This window comes from Zeus faber (assembly GCF_960531495.2).
Source record: "Zeus faber genome assembly, chromosome: 9".
Taxonomy (NCBI): Eukaryota; Metazoa; Chordata; class Actinopteri; order Zeiformes; family Zeidae; genus Zeus; species Zeus faber.
In genome coordinates, this window is record NC_137197.1 from 26,755,564 (window position 1) to 26,777,910 (window position 22,347).

General features: G+C 44.8%; 3 protein-coding genes across 3 annotated transcripts in view; 1 reads left to right on the forward strand and 2 right to left on the reverse strand.

Moving 5' to 3' along the window:
- Positions 1-4,334: 4,334 nt before the first annotated feature.
- Positions 4,335-11,775, reverse strand: prss16 (serine protease 16; the record flags this gene model as incomplete). Its single annotated transcript, XM_080006744.1, has 13 exons — positions 4,335-4,451; positions 4,545-4,699; positions 5,764-5,943; positions 6,182-6,323; positions 6,412-6,576; positions 7,869-7,994; positions 8,536-8,583; positions 8,787-8,864; positions 9,036-9,159; positions 9,324-9,453; positions 10,545-10,644; positions 10,995-11,164; positions 11,715-11,775. 13 exons carry the CDS (start codon positions 11,773-11,775, stop codon positions 4,335-4,337), a joined length of 1,596 nt encoding a protein of 531 aa, XP_079862870.1.
- A 385-nt stretch (positions 11,776-12,160) lies between these two features.
- Positions 12,161-13,690, forward strand: LOC307234880 (putative P2Y purinoceptor 10; the record flags this gene model as incomplete). Its single annotated transcript, XM_080006745.1, has 3 exons — positions 12,161-12,200; positions 12,919-13,100; positions 13,553-13,690. 3 exons carry the CDS (start codon positions 12,161-12,163, stop codon positions 13,688-13,690), a joined length of 360 nt encoding a protein of 119 aa, XP_079862871.1.
- Positions 13,691-16,262: 2,572 nt separating this feature from the next.
- LOC307234636 (integral membrane protein 2C-like) overlaps positions 16,263-22,347 on the reverse strand; it is a 6,596-nt gene continuing 511 nt past the window's right edge. Inside the window, exons 2-6 of the mRNA XM_080006467.1 lie at positions 20,303-20,446; positions 19,751-19,939; positions 19,000-19,110; positions 18,591-18,741; positions 16,263-18,447 (exon numbers count right to left, since the gene is read on the reverse strand). Of these exons, the coding sequence (XP_079862593.1) occupies positions 18,356-18,447; positions 18,591-18,741; positions 19,000-19,110; positions 19,751-19,939; positions 20,303-20,446 (687 nt within the window). The 3' untranslated portion in view covers positions 16,263-18,355. The remainder of the gene's footprint in view (positions 18,448-18,590; positions 18,742-18,999; positions 19,111-19,750; positions 19,940-20,302; positions 20,447-22,347) is intronic.

Sequence of the window (22,347 nt, forward strand, 5' to 3'; positions counted from 1 at the left end):
ATCACTCCAATTGACTCTCCGGCACTACATTGGATTCTGTTGAACATATGGTTTCTGTACGTGTGTGTGTGTGTGTGTGTGTGTGTGTGTGTGTGTGTGTGTGTGTGTGTGTGTGTGTGTGTGTGTGTGTGTGTGCCAGTATATTCCATGCAGTTTGCAGTGTTGCACATTTCAAGGCTGAAGCGATGGAAGGATGAAGTGTCACATAAAGGCTCATCATGCTGTCTCTGCAAACACACTTCAAGTCCCTCAGGTACAACACACACACACACACACACACACACACACATGCGCACACACACACACACACACGCACACACTAGTACCTAGGTAGGTGCAGTCGTGGCGGCGGTGACCTGTCGTCTTGTGAATCCACATACGTTAACTGCGATGCCAGAAATATCATCAAAACTAATGCAAGGTCGGCCCCCCCCCCCCACCACCACCACCCCCACCCTCCCTCCTCCTCCTCCACCTTCCTCATCTGTCCAGAGAGGAGTGAGGTATGGGGATGGAGGGATTAATACTTTTTTCCGGCGGCCCTGGGAATGATAGATGGACAGACGGACGCAGGATGGGAGGGAGCGGAATAGGAGAACCACAAGGATGGAGGAAGGTGGCGGTGGTGGTGGTGGTGGTGGGCGGAGGAGGGGTGGGGGGGATTTGAAGCAGATAAGTCAGGGAGTTCATAAATCCAACGGGGTGGGGAGGGTGGGGGGCTGGTCTGCATCACATACTAATAAGAGCCGCGAAAGAAAAATTCCCGATGATGGAGACGGAGGGAGAAACATATGCCTACACACACACACACACAGACACAGACACAGACACAGACACACACACACACACACACACACACACACACACACACACACACACACACACGCACACAGAGGGAAAGCTAGAAGCTAGAAGAAAATGGGGAAAAGTAAATAGATGGAAGAGAAATTATGGCATTAGACGTAACCTAATTGTGGCAAAGAGATGTGACTGGACAAGCGTCGTGCAACGGAGGGACAGTTGTGTTTTGGGTGAAGCTCTGAGGTGTTGGAGACCAACGACCCGAGCCAACAACAGAATTGGACTTTCGCTGGCTTCCGTTACCGCCGACACCATTTATTTACTGTTAAACAAGTTAATATAGATCTGGGCACTGAGCATGCATCTTGTTTATGCATTTCTTTTTCAGATTTTCTTCAACTCCACTGTGACGGAGATTGAGATTACCAAACATCAATCCGTCTAATGGTGCCGTTCGTCATTTAGAATTGAAATTGAAATTAAGTTTATGACCGAGGTGACGTGCTCCCCGCAGCGGTGGCTTGTTCCGCCCGCTACGTCGGTGCTACGACGGCCTCTAATGCATTTAAATGTGGCCACTGATACAATTAGCGCCCCTGTGTTTCCATGTGGGCCTCCTCCGCCTCCCCCTCTCCTCAACGGTGGTGTTTTGCCGCGTGTAGACGTAGATGTTGCGCCTGCGTGTCTGTTTGTGAGCGTTTGCATGTTTTCCGCGCCGAGCCTCGACTGCGAGCGCGGCCGTGACCCGACTCGGATCAGATCAGATGGAGTGGCTCTCTCCCCTCTCCCTTCCCCTCCTGCCGCCCGCCGCTCGCCCCCACCCCCCTCGCCTCCACCCAGCCCCATTTGTCATGGCCCCGGCTGACGCGGGCTGGCTGTGATTGGTCGGCCCGGCGGACAGATCGCCGATAGGTTCTGATTAATAGTGGAGGCCCCAGAACTTCCTCATTGATCACCGGGACAGGGCCCTGCAGGAGGAGGGGGTGGGGGTGTGGGGCCGGGGGCCGGTGGGGAGTGGGGGGGGTGGGGAAGAAAAGGGAGAGGAATGGAGGTGGGGGGAGAAAGAGAGAAAAAGCATGTCCTGTCATCCTGAAAGTGGTGGCTGATAACCCAGAGAGTGGCTTTTTGGAGTGTTTGTGTGTCTACGTGTGTGTGTCTGTGTGTGTGTGTGTGTGTGTGTGTGTGTGTGTGTGTGTCTTTAATGCAAACTGCTTGTAAGTGTGTAAATGTGAGAACATGTTCATTTATGTGCGGCGCTTGTACTTATTCTGAGGGTGTAATGCGTACATGTATATAAGTACAGTGTGTGTATTTGGAACTTTGTCTGTGTGTGTGTGTGTGTGTGTGTGTGTGCGCGCTAGCTCATCTATGTGTGAGGGCCTGTGAGCCTTTTCACAATAGGGCTGAAATGAGAGATTGTGAGCAAAAGGACGATGGCAGAGCAGTGTAGGCATGCAGTCAACGAGGGGGTTTAGTCACTGAATTGCTTTCTTCCGTGTTGGGTCTGTCTGTGAGACTGTAAAGTCTGTCGGGCCAGGGCCACATAACCTGATTTTAAAGGCTGATACAGCGACAATTTGAGTTCGGGCTGAGTTGTGGTAGTCCGGGGTAGTCCCGCTGTAGAATCTTAGCTGTCATCAATAGGTGCGCGTTTGTGTGCGTGTGTGCCTGCACAACGGCGAAGCCAAAGAAAGCAGCAAGTGGGCGATTGTGGACTTGTAAAATGGAAGAGCGGCTTGTAGAATCCACTCACAAGCGTCTGAGTGTGTGAGTGCGCTGCACAAACAACAACCATAGCAAACTGTATGGCATCCACGTTTGCTTTGCGAAATATTGCGATCTATTTTGCCTCTTGCGAGTGCTGAAGTCCCACAACACGCCGTCTGTCTGCTCTCCGTCTTCAGATTTGTGCTCCTCAGTTGTTAAGTGTGTACGCAGAAGAGACTGAAAATCTGCAAATGTAAGTCGCTAAATGTGCATGGGTCTATTCATTGTCGTTTATGATTTTTTTTTAAATCACTTAAAATGTGGCCATGTTTTTAATTTCATTGGTGGTGCTAAAACGATGCCATAAACATTGTATATATTCCGGTCCTATAAAAGTGATTTTTTTTTTTATAACCGAACACCACAATATATGGGACACCTCTACCTTTCTGTTAATAAAAGCCGTATTTTATGGACCATAATGCGGAATAGATTTCCTACATGCCTGTTCCAAAAGAGGATTGGCCTACCATTTTTACACAGTACCTAGTTTAATCTGTGCATGTGTGTGTGTGTATGTGTGTGTGTGTGTTTCTCTGTACCCTCCTGCTGCTCTATCAAACCTCCAGTTGATTGATGATCTCCACTCCCTCAGGGTCAGTAAGGGTCATGACCTCCCACTACTGACCCTCCTGCTGAGAGGGTCAATCGCGTGTGCGTGCACACGCGCGCGCGCACAGACACACACACACACACACACACACACACACAAACACACACACACGCACACACACACACACCCATCCATAAGGAAACAGATGGCCTCAGGCCAACTGGTTCTTCTTCACCTTTCTCTTGTGGCCACTTTCGCCATCCCCTAATAATCCCAGATTAAAGTATTATAGTAAATTATTAAATTATTATAGTATAATTAAATTATACACACACAGCCTGACTGTGTGAAGACATGTTCAAAGAAGTAACACCTTGTTGATGTCTTTAAATATTATTTCAGTCAATAAAAATGTATTAATACAAATTTTAAATTTAAATTTGAAATGGTTTGTTTAGCACAGGCGGCAGAAGTTCTCTGACCTTTTAACTTGAAATAAAATAAAAATGAAATATGAACATGAAATGAAATAAAAATACAAATACGCTGAGACAAGTACCGCATTAACATTTCGATTTAACTAAAAGGTCACTCTTAAATCGACTTAAAATATTGAAAGTAAAAGCAGTCGAGTGCTGATGCAGATGACTACAGTTTACATGATTAGAATTTAAAAAAGGTGGCATTGATGGGCAGTCTTAAATCGTCAATTGCATTTTTTAATAACTAAAATAACACGGCTGTGTTAGAAATGTAGTAGTAGAAATGTTAATAGTTAATAGTATGTAGTGAAGTAAAGGTCTAAAGTCTCCAAAACTGAATATACTTCAGCACATACATAGTACTAACTTGAAAAATGTATTTTAAATGTCAAATATCAAATATCAGTATTTGTAGTATTTGTACTGGTATTTACAACTGGGATGTTTGACCATAGTGTTTAACAGACGTGGAAATAGCGCCCTCTGGTGGCGTTACTTTGTTATCACAGGCGATGACGACCAGACAAAAAAACCCAAAACAACAGTTCTTTGTTTCATTGATGACAAAGGAATATAAAAAGAGGGGAAGCAGGAGGTAGGAGAGGTGGGTGGAGGAAGAGGAAGATGATAAAAGAGCAGGTGAGGCAAGAAAGATATAGAAGAAAAATAAGACGCAGGATCCCAAACAGGCCGGGTTGAGCGGGCTCACAGGATATTAAAATAAAAGCTGATCATGAATGCCAGATGATGGTGCCGTTGTTGTGTTCTGATCTGGTCAAATCCCGACTGTCACTGGTGGGTTCCCAGCCACTGTTCTTCAGCCACTTGGCCACATGTACCCCAATCTCCTGAAGTAGACAAAAGAAAAGGCTTTTTGGTCCTATTGGGGAGACAGACAGACGGACAGACAGACAGCAGCAGTGACATACTAGATCACACACCCGTCTGGCCTGCTTGAGGGAGGAGCGGTCCGTGGCTCGGCTGGACATCATGTCGGCGCAGTGGGCCGTGTCTTGGATGAAAATGGCCTGGTTCCTGCCTTCATCCGCTGTGACGTTGGGGAGCACGGACAGTGCGTGCCAAGGGTCAATGCCACCTGGCACGATGTGAGGATTAGATTAGTACAAAAAATGATTAAAAATAAATATAAATAATGGGCCTAAGGCCTATTATTCCAAGAAGTATCATAACAATACAATATATAAAAGATGGAAATAACATCAAGTAGTTATGTACAAATGCAGAACAATATGGATAATGAGCAGCGTGAATTTGTCCATCACAGCAGATCGACTTACATCAATGCACTTGGGCAGAATGGAAAAAAAGGGGTTGCGAAAGCCTTTTAGGGACAACTACAAATTGAGAACTGTCAATGCTGACCTCACCAGGGGTCCTCACTGAGCCACACACATAGGCTCCACTACCTTACTGTACTGTATGCCACATACTGTACCGCATACTGTGTCACTGTTCTGGGTTGTTCGGTGTTACCGTATTGCTGCGCCGTACTGTTTTATACTGTGCTGTATAATTTCACAAACGCTACCTCACTTTATTTACATGCCACTTTAATGCACATATCTGTATATACCTAAATAGCCTATTCCATTAATTAAATTAAATTTTATTTTATTCTATATATTTTTAATTTATTCTATAGCATTCGACTTACTGCATTACGTTTTAGAAATCAGTTAGTTAGTCAAGTAGAAATTCTTAGGTAGCTACTGTGTTCAGTCTAGAACATATTGTGTGTAATCACCGGGTGCGTTGCATTGACATTTTACTGCATATACAGTATGTATGAAAGTATGCATATGTATGTGATGAATAGACCTCTTGAATCTTGAATGCAGAACAATATGGATAATGAGCAACGTGAATTTTTCTATCACAGCAGATCGACTGACATCAATGCGCTTGGGCAGGATGGAAAAAAAAGGGGTTGCGAAAGCCTTTTTAGGGACAACTACAAACTGCACAGCACGGTTGGTGAGTCTGAGAAAATGGAAAAGTGTCATATAGTCATAAAAGCACCTAAAAAAGCACCTAATGCAGACAAATGTCTCTCTTTGTGTACTTTTTCTGCAAGATTTGGGCAGAATTTAGTGAGTTCTGGTCCAATTCTGCCCCAGATGTATGTTGTTCATGCATTACCGTTGACATACAGCACCCTGTGTGTGTGCGGGTATCTGGCTCCATAGTACTGGTTAGTGAAGGTGATGGATGACAGTACGGATGGTGCCGGGATGTCGAACAGCAGCAAGCACAGTTTAGTCTGGGTTTTAAGGCTCAGCCTCCTGGAAAAGGGACACATGGCATCCTCGCATGTCTGGTCTACACACACACACACACACACACACACACACACACACATACACACACACACACACACACGCACGCACACGCACACGCACACACCAAAGAACACAAGAAAGGACATACATGCTTTTACACAATTGATGCAGGAATGAAGTGTGTGTGTGTGTGTGTGTGTGTGTGTGTGTGTGTGTGTGTGTGTGTGTGTGTGTGTGTGTGTGTGTGTGTGTGTGTGTGCATGTGTGTGTGTCCTCACAGTAGCCAAACTCAGTGCAGGTCTGGTAGAACCATTGCCTCATTCCGGTCTGGGTCGAGCTCAGGGAGGTGTCCCTCAGCTCCTTCAACATTTGCTCGTACGAGGTGTCAAAACAGGGCTCCTTGGCTTGGGAGCGGTACTCCTGCGGTAACACACGAAAGCTCAAAAGTTGACCCCTTGTGGCTCAAATCGATTTGTGCTCGTAGTAGCTTGTGGTAGTCGGATTCTACCTGCATCAGTTTGACCAGGCGGCTGTACCCCGTCTCCTCCCCGTTCTCTCCGCTGCTGCGACCGGTCATGATGTCACACAACTTCTTCACAGACATGGATGACACCTCCTCATTGTACTGCACCGTCCCCATGACGTAGTCCGCCAAATTCTGCATCAGTACCATCTGTATTCAAGGCAAATATTTAGCGTTCCGCTGAAAGGCTCTGGGCTCTAAGTGAGCAAAAGGATAACACTTTGGGGCCTTACCTTTGAATAGAAACTACATTCAATTTGAGGTTATTTGAAATGATTCATAGCCTGTGGAGCTAACTCTGTCAGACAACTTCATTACGCCACACACCTCCATGTCCTTATGGGCGTCCCTATTTAAGCAGCCAATCCCACCTGCCTTTGCTGCGTTGCTGCGCTCCCTCCACCCTCCCTTCATCCACCTGTTGGGCTCTACTCTTCCATCCAATGGAGGGATTCAAGCTCATCACTCCTATATTTCTAGCTCACTAAGTATGCCTATGTTTGCTGTACACCATGCAAAATATAATTTTAAAGGGGACGTATTATGCTTTTCCTTATTTTCTGTCATCTATATAATGTTACAATGTGGGATGTTCATATTAGACGTGGCCAAAGTGTCAAATAATGACGTCAACTAATGACAAAGTAATCACTGTGACGAAACGCTTCCGACCGCTCTGTGAACGCTCGGTTTTCAAAGGTTTTTTTCTACTCTCTGCACGATGTGTCGTCAGCCTGTCATGGACGTCTTTATATGGTCATCAGCTTCATCTGATCCGCTGTGCGTTTCTCCAAACCCAACCAATAAGTGTTTTTATTGTAGTTTTTATTGTAGATGTATTTATTTATTTAATTTTATATTATATACTTATACGAAACAAAAAAAAAAAACATGTCCGAGAGTCCCGGTGCGTCACAGTGGAAACCAAAGTCAGAACAAACTTTTGAATGAAGCCTTGTAGATCTAATATGAGTGAGGATTCAGCAATCTGCTCAGAAACAGATTTGGGTGGACTGATGAAGTGAAATCAGTGAAAGTTACGAAGTAAATACAACGAAACCCGGAAGCCATGCTCAAACCTCATCGGCTCCCAAAATGGCTCGAATGCATAATCTGACTGGTATTTTCAGCAATAAACTTCAAAGACATGTTTTGGGGGACCTCAGAGACCTCAGATATTAACTATTATATGAATTATTATATATTAAAGGAGCGTAATAGATTCCCATAGAACAATTTGATGCTGGAATAATTTATTTTCAAAGTAATTTTACTCCAAACCCCAATGTTGACAAGACTCTTCTGGCCTCACAATACCTCCCAAATTGCCATTTAGCCATTTGGGACTGTTGGCAGCTACTACATTGATTGGGTATGATATACTCCAGTTTCCGGACGTACCCTCTTCACAGTGCATCCATCTAAAAGCATAAGGATCTCACCCGATCGTCCAGCTCCACAGGGATCTGACAGCAGGCAAAGTCCTCTGCCACGCGGGTGACGTTGGCCTCGCCCCCCGTCAAGCCTTCCTCCAGGGCAGCAAAGCCATTACGTAAGTTGTCCCAACACTGAGGGGGAGGACGGGACATGCGGTGGGTGGCGTGGGATGCGTCTCAGGCGTTTTGCAATCACAATGCCATTCATTAAAATCTCATAACAACGCTAAATATCACATCCTCCTTGGTGAATAAGTGAGGGTTGGAAAAACTGTGTTTTACTGTCAGTAGCCCTATGTGTGTATGTTACACACCCTATTATAGGAAGTCATGTAAGAACTCACATTATATCATTCGCGGTGCTGTAATAGAAAGTCATGTTCAAATTAGAACCCACTAGACAAAATAAACATTTGCTTTGGAACAGATTTTCACTCGACTTTGGTCGGAGCAGCTCCGTGTCCTTGTACTAAGTGTTGACTGTGCTAACACGCCATGACCCTTCTGGTGGGGGAAGTTCCTTTTTGAATTCCCGCCTACGACCGCTGCAAACAATATCTTCTAATAAAGCTGTGCTCGAGCTGTTTGTCTTGTGGTGACTCAGAGCTGTTTCTCAACACTTTGCACGTGTAGCCGACGTGCAGTTTGCACGGTGAAGCGGCTGTCGCTCTACCTCATCTGATCCACCCACGGCCGCATCCTTGAGACTCAACCCGACAACCTGAAAAGAGATATGTGTGAGTTTGTATTTTATGCATGAGCTATGACAGAATGAATTTATGATTGATTAGTTTAGGTTGTATATTTCCTCTGGAATACAGTATACTGTATATAACTAAAATGAGGGGTGGCATATGCACGACAATTAGCTCCTGGTGATATTCTTGATATCCAGATAACGACAGAGCTGGACGGTCGTTCTACCTTGTTGTAGGCGGAGAAGTCCAGCATGGCCCTGACCGGCGCCGAGGACGCCACCGCGGCGTAAACCAGGTGAGGAAACTAGGGACGACAGAACAAATAAAATATACAGAGATCAAACACACTTGATGAGATGGAGCCTCTACATACTGCATTTGGCCATATTCATATACTATCGGACAATGACCATGACTGTCATTTTGTGGCCCGGATGTTTACTGAGCGTTAACCTTCTTATCTCCATCTCTATACCTTTCCTCTGAACCAGGCTGACAGCGCTCCTGGATAGGAGCCTCCAAAGCTGATCCACGTGTTTTTGGGACTCAGGCCGAAGCGCTGGCTGATGTACTGGTGGAAGGCTACCAGGTCAGCCAATCTGGAGAACACAGGAAGAGCTATGAGCAACGTTTAGCTCTCTAGTTGGGATCGCTGCCATATTTGACGTATGGAAAGATCTTGGAAAGAACAGAAGCAGACGACAAGGCACGTGTCAGAGATGACACAACCAAACACACACACGGACATAGAGGCGGTACTGACGCCTGCTGGCTGCTCAGGGCCGCCAGGTTTTTCGTTTCGAGGCCGTCGGGATTGATGCTGTCGCCGTAGAAACGGTGCTCCAGAGCCACCAGCAGAGCACCGTGCCCCTCAGCCATGTCAACATGGTGCCCTGCAGGGAGAAGACGACAGAAGAGACAAAAAGGAATTCACAAGGCATTGTTCATACATTGGGTCATGTCTGGGATCAATTTAAATCGAAACAGTCTAAACGCTCGCTTAAAAAGGTTTAGAACCACAGCCTTCCTCAAGTCGCCTGAAGAAGGATGTAGATCATACAAGGACCTGTCCACAAGCTATTCAACTATTTAACTTCTCTCTGTACAGTACATATACACCAACTGTATATCACAGTTCAAACACTAGGTCTATAGCAGTGGTATTCAAACTTGTTTTTTGCCCTCCCCCAAAAAGTACAAATAAAAAATGTGTATAACAAAGCAAACAAATACGATTTATAGTAAATCAGGTTCGAGCAGTCACATTCCTTTGTGGCTTTTATTGCCTATTGACACAGGAATACAGGGGCAGAAAGGTGCACAACTCGTGAAAAATAATGAAAACAATAGAATTTGTTCAAATATTAACAAACTGTTTTGTTGTGAACGTAAATGATTATACTATTAGATTAGATAGGTTTAGAAACTTTCAATGACCACCTTTCATAAGATTGAATAGGAATTGCCCCCTTGCAGTTCCTCCGTGCCCCTCTAGGAGGGCGCCCCACAGTTTGAATACCACTGGTCTATAAGGAATGGAAAGATATTGTCAAAAATCTTGATTATATCTTTATTGTTGTTCTTTATTTATTGTTGAAATAGTGTCAAGAACAAATACATACTAAATGTATGAATTATACAGTTCTTAATATAAAAATGTCGGTATCCTCTGTTAACCACGCTTCATGCACCGTGACACACGTGGTCTTAAGGGATGGAGAAATTAGGGGGAAATAGAGCTGAAGGAGACTGGAGATGTGAGGGCGTGAGCACACAAGCAGCAACAGGAGGAGAGGGCGGAGGAGGGGAAATGCTGACGGAGGAAGTGTTAATCTGGCCAACCTCCCATCATCACCACCACCATCACCACCATCCCCATCATCATCATCATCATGCCTCACGTGGCACATTTTCTGTTTCCTCTCTGAAGCGTTGGAGTCATTCCCTGCATGACTGGTGGTGAGGAGAATGGATCGCGTCATACCTGTCATTACACTGAACTCTGAGATGCGACCCTCTCCTCCAATGTAGAGGAACACTGGGCCATGGGGAGGCTTCCAGAAGGCATCGTTCACAAAGAACCTCTGCGGGGGGGGGGGGGGTAATATAGTTAATACATCTTTAGTGTAAAGGGCACAAAACTATCGTGAGGAATATTTAAGAGAATTATTTTGAAATTAGTCAGAGAACTGATTGGAATAAAGCTGGAAGAAAATCATTCGCTGAAGAATGATTGTGATCCTTCAATGTCTATGTCTAAATTTATGACCAGAAACTGAAATTGAGTACTTTATTTATTTATTTTAATTAAATGCATTTTGCTTGTTAGATTTTTATTATTCTTATTAGTAGTAGTAGTTTTTGATAATAATATTATTAATAATAATAACAATAAGAAGAAGAATTATTATAATGATTGTAGACTGCTGTGTACCTGAGGGAGTGTCTCGTTGGACTGCCGGTTAAAGTGATCCAGGGGCTGCAGGATGTTGCCCTTCTCTATCTTTATCGCAGGCCACCGCGTACGGAGGATGTTTGCATGCTGCTTGCTGTCCTCCAGCTGCTGCTCACGCACGTACTCCTTGATTTTCCTCAGAACCCGTACTGACAAAAAAACAGAAAGGGTTAAATTAATTAAACTAAATTAAATGAATAAAAAAATATTAAAACATCAAGAGGACGTTATTTAAACACACAACTCACTGAATCAAAACGAATTAGAAAATGATACAGACAGGCTGCAGAGAGGCTCCCCAAACTTGAGAAAATGTGGCTATAAATATACTATTCTGCTGATTTTAATTAAGAAATTCTACATCTACAAGTGTTGAATCACAATTGTGCTGTTTCTGCATGTTAAAAGTAGGCCAATAATGTCCCTTAAATGAAATATTCATCATTTAATGCAAATAAAAATGTAAATATAAACTTTATATTTTCAATCAAACAAGATTGAGTGTGAACCTGAGTTATAACTGTAAATAACATTTAAATTACATTGTAATTACATTATCATGTTCAATAGCATTATGATTGTGGTGTATTAAAGCAATAGAGGACAGTAGCTAAAGCTCCAAAGTGAAGACTTCAACCTTACCCTGACTAAACTAACCACCTAAACCCAGACTAACTAAACACAATTATTCAATGTTACCAGAGTCCACAGAGTTGAGCAGCAGCAGGACGAGCAGGCAGGAGGCAGGCTGGAGAAGCATTTTCACCAGGTTCACTTTCAATCGCCTCTGTTGTTAAATGCTGGGACACCGGAGTCTTTATAGTCAGCCAGTGGTAGCATCTAGTGTGTGTGCGTGTGTGTGTGTGTGTGTGTGTGTGTGTGTGTGTGTGTGTGTGCGTGGCAAAACACTCGAGTTACCTGACACGCACACAAATTATATGATACAGCAAAATTATGTGATGAAATAGACGCTTTTTCCAAAGTAAAAGCGAAAAATGTTTGGAAGTTTACTTTACTTGTTTAAGTGGGGTTTTTTTTCCTGATAGGGTCTAGAGCTCATGCTCTGGTTGAAGGTCAAACCTCCTAGTTTCAATCTGATCCCACCAACCCCTTAGATTAGTGTACTGCGCTCTACTGGAGGCAGGATGAACAACGGGAGTTTGTCTGTGCTGCTGTTGGGATCAGGTGGCAACCATTGAAGGTCCCTGTGACAACTTGTAGGAGAAACATCAATTTGTATTTTGAAATTTTCCCTCACTGGAAATATTTGCGCGCACACACACACATTACACAAACACACACACACACACACACACACACACACACACACACACACACACACACACCACACACACACACACAAAATACACACACACATAAATACATTACTAATGTACGTATTTAGGGGATAATATTGACTAAATGTCAGTTTGGTGATTGATTTCGGGATGGGAGAAGAATTCATATCCTACAAGAATTAGAAGTACCTTGATTATAAATAAATATTCTTAATATTCTGAAGTATGCAAATTTAAAGTAGGGTTTACCATTTCACACATTAGATCCTCAATTAATTACCCCCAATTAAGATGATGACCTTAGAGAACCGAGATAAATATAGTGAAGTAAGATTACCGGAACAGTGAATATGTGATTTTTGGGACTGAATAGAACTGTATATTTGACATGCACTTGATATGACTACATCATCCAGGAATGACTTAAAATAGTTGCAAGGCCGATGTTTGCATTCGTTAATCATCTTACTGAATCAAGCCAACTGAATAAAGAGCAAACCGCAAAAACCTCTCTTCAAGCTTTTAGATCTACTTTGAAATTTGGTAAAACTTGGTGAGTGCAGTTTCTCTGTTGGTATGTCAACATCCTTCGGGTTTCTTCCAAGAACGAACAAGATCCCAAGCTGGCATATGTTGCTGCCTTTGGCTGCATGACGGTCGCCACCACAGCCTCAAGTCCCCTGGCGCTGTCTTCATGGTCAACCTGGCTCTGTCCGACCTGCCGCTGGTGACGTCACTGCCAACGAGAGTCTACTTCTATGCTACAGGGCCTTTGCCCTATCTGCTTGCATCTTCACCTCCATGCTTTTCTGGAACCACATCTGCTCCATCACCTTCATCGCCGTGGACCGGCTGCCGGCGGTGGTGTAGCCTCTAAGATCACGCCTCCTGCGAACCAACTCCAAAGCCTGGAAAGCCTGTGCCTTGGTTTGGCTCTGGTTATTGATAGCTACCATCCCAGAGGGCATTGACATGTCACGAGGCAAACGCGACTGCAACTCAACGAACTGCTATGTTCCCAGCTGCAAAGAAAGTACACCAGCATGGGCTTATGTGCTGTCTTTATTAGTGTTCTTCATGCTGGCGGTCAATGTTGCATCTACCTCCATGGATTTCTGGAATCTTCGAGGGCATCTCAGTGACTCAACAACAGGATGACCGTCATGCTTATCTTCGTTATGAACTTGGTGATGTTTATTGTCCTTTTCTCACCCTTTTCCTTGGCTCTGAGAGTGAGAGACTGGGCCTCCCATCAAACGTTATCTGGCTAGTGTGAACTGCTGCCTTGACCCACTGTTATGTTACTTTTCTTTGGATTCCTTTTGGAAGAAAAAAAAGAGTGCATGGAGTCCTACCTTGCAAGACAACAGGAGATAAACCCAAAGCTATTCTCTCAGCATCAAACAGACCTTTATCATGTTTGATGACAAAACATATTGTCTAGGTTTCTATTGCAGTGTTTTTTTTTTATATTTTATTCCACTTCAATGAAATGAATAATGGATATTACAGTGTAACTTGTGTTGCAAAATTGCGCTGTACTAATTAATCAATTCCACCTACAATAGCAGTTCAGTGTTAAGAAGCTCAAATTTCACACTGAAAATGAGATCTATTAATAGGCCGTAATAATAAGCGCAGTTATATTGATGTGAGGTTTCTAGTTAGGGGATTATTTCATTGTAAAAAGTGCGCTGTGGCAGAAATAAAGGTTGGTAAACACTAGACTATTGACATTTATGCCGCTGCCAGTCTCCCTTTTCAGAGGACAACCATCACATGTTTTGATCAACTAAGCAACTAATCATCATTGCTTCTCCAAGAGGGGGAATATCGGCACATGTGAAACATAGAAACAAACAACATGTACTTGACAAAACATAATTGAATCTGCAAAAATCGGAACACGATTAAGGCATAGCCTCTTCTTACAACAACAATACCAATAAAGGAGAAGAAAAGACAGTCGTAATCAGGAGGGTGTGAGGCGGATGCTGGCAGTGTGCGTCCACCTGTGTGGGCATGGGAGTGTTCCCCGATTACTTCCGGTGTACGATGCCAGAAACTTATCGCAGTTGGGTGCCTGGGAACAGCCAGAAGGGCTCCATAGCCACCAGCGAGCTCCGCAGCCACACAGAAACCCCACAGCCGCAAGAACATTATGAGCCCAATGCACCGCAACCACAAAAATAAAATAAAATCTGCACAGAAGCCAAGAGCCTACATCGACCAGCAGACCGACACACAGAGCAGAGGGCGAGCGGGCCCCATGCCCTCCCATACCCCATGCAAAGGATATTTTATCTATGTATGTATGAGCTGTGTTCATATTCTCGGCACAAAGTCAAGCACGTTCTCAGTGGGTGTTGGACTCCACCAAGGTTGCCCCTTGTCCCCGAATCTGTTTGTGATATTCATGGACAGGATCTCAAGGGGCAGCCGAGGTGAGGGGAGTGTCCGGTTTGGGAACCTCAGAATTGCAGCTCCGCTTTTTGCAGATGATGTGGTTTTGTTGGCTTCATCAGACCGTGACCCCCAGCAGGCACTGGGGAGGTTTGCAGCCGAGTGTGAAGCGGTCTGGATGAGAGTCAGCACCTCCAAGTCTGAGGCCATGGTTCTCTGCCGGAAAACGGTGGATTGCTCCCTCCGGGTTGGGAGCGAGTTGCTGCCCCAAGTGAAGAACTTCAAGTATCTCGGGATCTTGTTCACGAGTTAGGATAAAATGAAGCGTGAGATGGATAGGCGGATCGGTGTGGCGTCAGCCGTGATGCGGGCGTTGTACTGGACAGTTGTGGTGAAGAGGGAGCTGAGCAGGAAAATGGATGGATGGATGGATGGATGGATGGATGGATGTCTCCAATTATGAACATGTGATGCAATTGGTAAAATAATTTTTTTTTTTCCATTTGCTGCCGTTAGCGTAAATTCCTTGATGAAACTTGCTTGAATCAGACAAAAATACATAATTGCAGAGTTTGCGTCCACACCCTAATTGGTCAGTAAATTTCAGCAGCTAATCTCACCTTGTCTTTCTGCTTTGTGCTGTCCCTCCACCTCCACTGCATCCACCTGTTGGTCTCCATCCTTCTAGCCAATGGGGGATTCAAGCCCATCAATCCTATATTTCAAAGCCCCCTAAGTAAGCCTGTTTGTTCAAACCTTGCACGGGAGTGGTGAGAAGTAGAGCCCAGACGCTACACACAAACAATGCGTAACATAATCAAGCGGATTTTAATGTAATTCTAAGTTGCTGTCAGAACTACAAATGAAAGATGAATTAATCCCTGCTGAAGGCCTTGAGCAACACACTGAATGAGTCAGAATGCTGCTTTGATGATAACCCAAACTCTTGACAATTAAGGTCACTTCCTTCATCTGTGACTATGTGTTTGGCTTGGATGTTTGAAAAACAACTCATCTTATTTACATAGTGAAGAGCATTCAAGCTCTAAGCCTGGCCAGATGGAAGGGCATATGCAGGGAGCTATGGCAAACTGCGAGCATCTGAAAGACCTGAATGTCAGCTGTCAAATGTAACGTCTGGAATTCAAGATAACACAACATAAGCTTGTATTGAATTTACATGTATCTGACAGTACATACCGCTATTCCACCTTCTTGTAAGTAATTTCCCCCTGGGATTATTAAAGTATTTCTGATTCTGATTCTGATTGTGCAAGCCATCTATCTTTTAATCTGATTAAACACGTTAACGTTTCATCAGGCATGTTGAAACGCACTGATGAAACACACTAGTGTTCTCAGCAGTCAGAGTTCTGTGGAAAAAGGCGGGTGTGATGTAAGAGTAAGAGAAAGATGACAAGATAAATGTGCCACACACAGAAACCCCATTGTGGTTTGCTGCAATATGAAAGTGCAAACCACAGCTGAAATGAACAAAAATAAACCTGTATGCCTCTTCGACAACTAAACGCAATGGTGTTTTTTTTGTTTAATTTTTTTAATCACAGACATCAGCAGACAACAGATACAGATAAAAGTTGGTGTTGTTAACTAACATATTATAGAATATGCTCCCTTTCTGTATTGACTTTAGTCCAGTCTCTGGACTAAGGCTTTAAACATTGTTCTACAAAACATTCTAACAGTGCCGTATGTATTTACTCAAAGTCATGCAAAGGTAAATGAAGACAACAGCTTCAAAAGTATTCACAAATGCATTGACGTAAAATAGTGCAAAAAGAGAAAAGAAGGCACCCCCCCTCCTTTTGGAGAAAATACAATTTTGAAGGGGGGTATCAAAATTAAATTGAGCATTTCCATCTGTTACAAGGACAGTGTACGATTATACAGACAATAGGCAAGACTTCCCTGTTAAGAGTGTATCAATCTACATCTAATGCCCAATATTGTTTACTTCAGTGTGGAGACATTTGCAGATAAGATAAGCTAGTCTCTCTCTCTCACGCTCTCTCTCTCTCTCTCTATTTTAACTTTCACAGACTGATGAAGAGTCTGGACGTCTTCATCAAGCTGTGGTGTTTTAACGACGCCATCTGTTCCCTGGTGGAGGACGACCTGTGCTTCCAGTCTGTTTTTAACGTGTAGGACTCTGTTAGTGAACCAAGTGTGTTTGTTGTATTGTCTGTAACTGTGAACTAGAGAAAATGTTAAAATAAAGATGCTTTAAAAATCTCTCTCTCTCTCTCTCTCTCTCTCTCTCTCTCTCTCTCTCTCTCTCTCTCTCTCTCTCTCTCTCTCTCTCTCTCTCTCTCTCTCTCTCTCTCTCTCTCTCTCTCTCTCTCTCTCTCTCTCTCTCTCTCTCTCTAATATATACACACACTCTCTCTCTCTCTCTCTCTAATATATACACACAATACAATTATTTGTGACAATTTGTCTTGCTCTTAAATAAAAAGAATGATTAAAAAAACAGAAGTTTGAAATTGTTGGTGTAGGCTATTCTTTTTAAAACGAGATATTTTCAGGAAATGCAGTTTAGTATAAATGGAATCTGCAAATGGTGTCGAAAGCGTAACTTTACATCAGTTGAAGTAGCATTCTAAATTAAGTGTTTGTGAGTTTGGTAATGGATTGCCAGGAAGCTTTTATCTTTAATATCTTCAGCATCGCCCTTTTTAGGAATCATGTTGTGGTGTGGGGATGGGTCTAGGTAATTGGTGGGTCCAGGATCAGAGTGGCTGCGTACCTGTTGCTCATTTGTTGGTCTAACGAGCAACAGGTAAAACCCCCATCCTCACACACACTCAGGAGAGGAGCCCTGTCATGACATGTTCTATGTGCTCCTGGCTTATTCCAGCTGGCCCACTCTCAACAAGAAACTGGTGTCTACAACCCCGTCTTTGGTGTCTCTGTGCCGGAGGTCCCTGAACACGCCACTTGGGTGGCGCATGGTAGGCAAAACTGCCACATGTGTTATGTGTTTAAATATTGCTCCATCAGCAACTCTTGCTCTTGAACTGCTTTCCGCTGATTGGTTGATGCTTTAAATATCGAGAGTGAGCACGCACTATCTCCATCTGATCCAGCCTCCACAGAGCAGCAAAGAAACAGCAGAGTAGCAAAAAGTAAAACATGGCCACACAAAGGGGATGGGAGGGAGAAGCAACAAATGTAAGCAAATATACAAAGAAAAAAAAAAAAAGGTAAAATAGGGCGCAGTATAAATTTGTGCTTCGGTGTACATGTTAGCATGAGAAAGGTTGTGGCGACTGGGCGGGAGCAGCACTCGTGTGAAAATCCCCACAGAGAAGTCTCGGAACTATTTTGCTACACACATACACATACATAAAATAACAATGATGGAACTGATGATATAGTATTGCAACAGTTTTGTTACCCTATGAAAAGTTTTGTTACCCGATGAAAAACACCCACATCAATAATTGAGAAGACATTTAAAAAGGACACCAAAGCAACTCTGTAAGAACGCAACTCAAAAGTGCAAAAGCAAATGAATGACAGGGTGCTACAGTGTCTGGAGAGGTCACAGGATGGGCCTCTGACAGTGTGTGCATGCGCCTATGTGCGTGTGGGGGCGGAGGAGGAGCAGAATCACATTTACGCCTCATCACAAATAACCGTCTCCACCACGAACGTGTTCTCAAAGTGGCGGATGTGGTGGCAGTCCTTGGCCTCGCGCTTGTCAATGCCTGTGAGAGACAGAGGGGGAGGGGTGAGCCATGGCACTTTTTTATTTTTATTTTTTTCGACGTCCTGCACTTCAGAACCCATATTCCCAATGTTTTGAACATGCACCCCCCATTCAAAAATAATAACAAAAATACAAACTCACGGCGGCGTGCGATGCGGCGCTTGAGGCGGTACGTGTCCTTGCCGTTGCATAAACGGTAGATGAAGGGGCCCAGCTGACGCATGTTGTGTACCTTGCCGGTTACCACCATCTCCTCGTGGATGATGTAGGTCTGGGGCAAGTAGGTTCCCTTCTGCAAAGAGATCAAATGAGGAGCGGTGCAGTGAGACACCATGAAAGTCAGTGGATTGTCACTGATGATTAGCAGATCAATATTTTGAAATTAGCCACAAGGGCATTTTTGCCAGCGACTCTTCAAAGAACAGGACACTGAAGATGTCCAGCAGAAAAACACAGGCTCAATCTGAAATCCCAGCAGACACGTAGTACGATAGATTGCAGCTCTCACACAGAGGAAGAGAACGCTCGCTGAGAATGAGCAAGGCGTTACCTTCACATTAATAAGCAGCTCCCAGAGGTTTCGGGGGGGCATGACAATGGTGCTGTTGAGTTCGATGACGTAACACTTGTCCAGAGCGATGTCATGATAGGCGGTCAGTCCCTGGCAAAAAACAAACAATATATATATAAATATGTAAATATGAGAATTTCCACTGCAATTCCGACACCTCTTGGAGATTGCACTGCTGCCTCACAGCAAGAAGGTCCTGGGTTTGATTCCCGCCTGGGGCGCTGTTGGCACCGTGCTCCGGCGGGTTATCTCCCGAATAGGAGCCTTTCTGTGTGGAGTTTGCATGTTCTCCCCGTGCTCACATAGGGTTTCCTCCACCTCACGTCAGTAAGGACCCCCACCAAAAACATGCACCCATCATTGTCTGACCAGCAATGGACATTTATCACCTGGTCCCCGGGCGCGTCTACGTATGCTGCCCACTGCTCCTGGCTGTGCCCCCGGAGGAAGGACAACCCAGGATGGGTCAAAAGCAGAGAATCCATTTCACCGGCCACCATCAAAAGCATGTGCATGTGTGTGTGTGTGTGTGTGTGTGCGCAAGCATGTGTTATAGTGTGGTGTGTTGCGTGATAAATAAAGACTGTTTCTGTTTTCTGTTTCCTGTGTTGGCCAACCCTTCCTGAGTAAAGAGCCATCTTATGACATTTTCCACTCACTGCCTGTCAAAGCAAGTCTCCAGAAAGCACTTTGTGCGTGACAAGGTCAAATGGGTGTGTGGAGATCTCACCCTGTGGAAGTCGTGGATGATGTCAGCAGGGTCGCTGCCCCCGAAGTGGGGCACCGGCACGGTGATCTGCTCGTAGTTGTCGTCCAGGTAGATGCCGACGTTCTCCTCCAGCTCCTGCCTCCCGTGCAGCGGGGCGTAGGCAGAGTCTTCATACAGGACCTTGCAGTGGAACAGGTTCTCCTCGGGCATCTGGACAGACGCACGCACACGCACGCGCACGCACACGGTTCTTACGATTTATGTTTCTGCATCAAAGCTATGGTGGAGGTCTCTAGGGTGCCAGCGTAACGCACAGGGTCTGCCGCTGTACACCACATCAACAACCGTGATTTGTCCGCTTGTATTGCTTTGAATTTCCTAACACAATAAAACTTATCACATAAACACTTTTTCTTTAATAATTCAGTGTGCTACTCCTTGAGTTAAGTCGTCTTTCGTCATCTACTGCTGTGCATTCTTCACTTGATTGGACTATAAAATCTGCAGAAGTCTCTTTCAGGCTTAACAGCATAGGAATCAAAGACAGATCTGAGGTTCTGTGAGTGGTCTTACGTGTGGTATGAAGTAGTAGCGGTAAACATAGATGGAGGCCAGCACCAGACCAGACATGAAGATCACCAGGCCAAAAGTCAGGCAGCACAACCCGTTCAGGGGGGACTTCCTGGGCCGGAGTGGTAGGACCAGCTCCTCCTCATCCTGCAACACACGCAGACGAATGCATGGTCACGCACACGGGTACACACATTCTTCTACTGGTATCAAAGTGAGGACACCGAGTTTCTGGTGGACTTCTAAAGCACGATATTGTCAATTCAGAGATTGGTCCTCACAAGTAGAGTAAAATAAACACATACACACAGGGGTGAGTGTGTGTGCAGACATATGTAAACACAGACATGCACAGACATGTCACCACTTCAATGGCAGACAGAGTGGGTTTGGCAAGCAGCTACAGATCCGGCCAAGTTTGTTTGTGTGGCAAATAATCACCGTGGCAGTCTCCAAGAGCTTCGACCCAGTTCAATTTTAGCTCACCAGCCTCAATGATAATCAGCAGCCAGAAAGAAAATGACCAAAAATTAACACCTGATACATTAGATGGGTGCGTACATTTCAATTACAAAAAAAAAAATAATAATAATAATAATAAATAAAAAATAAAAAAAAAGGCAAGGGCAAGCTCTTAGGATGGCGGAGAAACAGGATGACGGAGCACTCGGTAGGGAGAAACTTGAGTGAGGTGGTGAGTAATCCTTCCTCGCCGCCTCCAGTCTCACACCCCATCTGCCGCTGCCACACGCCGAACCTGCGCCGGCAGGGTGGCAGGCCCAACATCCCACACACACATAGTATTCACTTAGCATGAATTACAACCAGGGAAGCACGTCCCAGCGCTTATACGGTTTTTATTACTGACTAATTGTGACAAGGTAGTGCTTTCTGGGGAGAACATGAAAGCCGTCTTTGTCACGAGACAACAAAGACGGTTATTCTTAGTCTGGGTGACATCAAAACTGACGTTATGAATGCACCCATACGGAAATAGCTCCAACAACGGAAGTCCAAATAGAAAAGAAGATGACAATTCTGTGTGTGTGTGTGTATGTGATCAAGAATTGAATGCAATAATTTACTTTTTGTGCCAGCTCAGAGTTGTCGGGCCGTGCCAGGAGAGAAGGGACGAACAAGGACAAGCTGACAAGCGTGCATGTGTGAACAATCCCTTCTGTGAGACACAGTTCCTTGTGCTCTCCCACCCCACTGTGCAAGCCGTAGATTGTTCTCCAATTAAAAGAGAGTGAGACACAGCGAGGTCTGTCCACCCCCAAAACATTTTGTGCCACATTTTGATCCCAACATCATGGCAGCGGTCCGCCACTGGCCATTGTTTCATCATTATGGCGGCAGCGCTAAATAGTTAGGATGGGTAAAAAGAGGCCAATTTCCCCCGCGGCTGTTAAAATAAAGTAATTATTCTTTTATATCATTACACTGCAGCAACGTGTCTGTTTGTTCAACCTATGGGACCCTTGGTGCCTCGGCATGCCGTTCCCGGGGCAAGGCACAGTTCCCCAGCTGCCATTTTGCTTTTGTCTGCAATTCTACATCATTCTGGGTTCGAACCTGACTGGGGCCTTTCCATGGAGTTTGCATCTTCTGCCCGTGTTGACGAGGGTTCCCCACCCGGCTTAAGACACACACACACACACACACACACACATTAAGGGTTTAGACGCCTGAGCAAGGCATGGGCTCTACATCTGCAGGTGTTCCCCGGGTTAGTGTGCGATCCTTTGCAGGTCGGGGTGGTTCAGACGCAGAGGAGACATAACCCCCACGGGCATTAATCAAGTCATTGTCCTTTCCTTTTAATACAGCTACATTGGTGACGTCACATCGACATGGCTGTTTGTTCAACGCGGGGGCCCGTGGGGTCGTTGGCACGACGATCCTTATTGTGGGTTGGCCGGTTGCGGTTGACCTCTTGCATGAAATGATAGCTGCTGTGTCGGTGCAAGGTACGGTTCTGCCATTTTGTCATCCTGGAGCTTATGTCTCCCCCACCCCCGCTCTACGTAGCGCAGCTCGAATGTCAC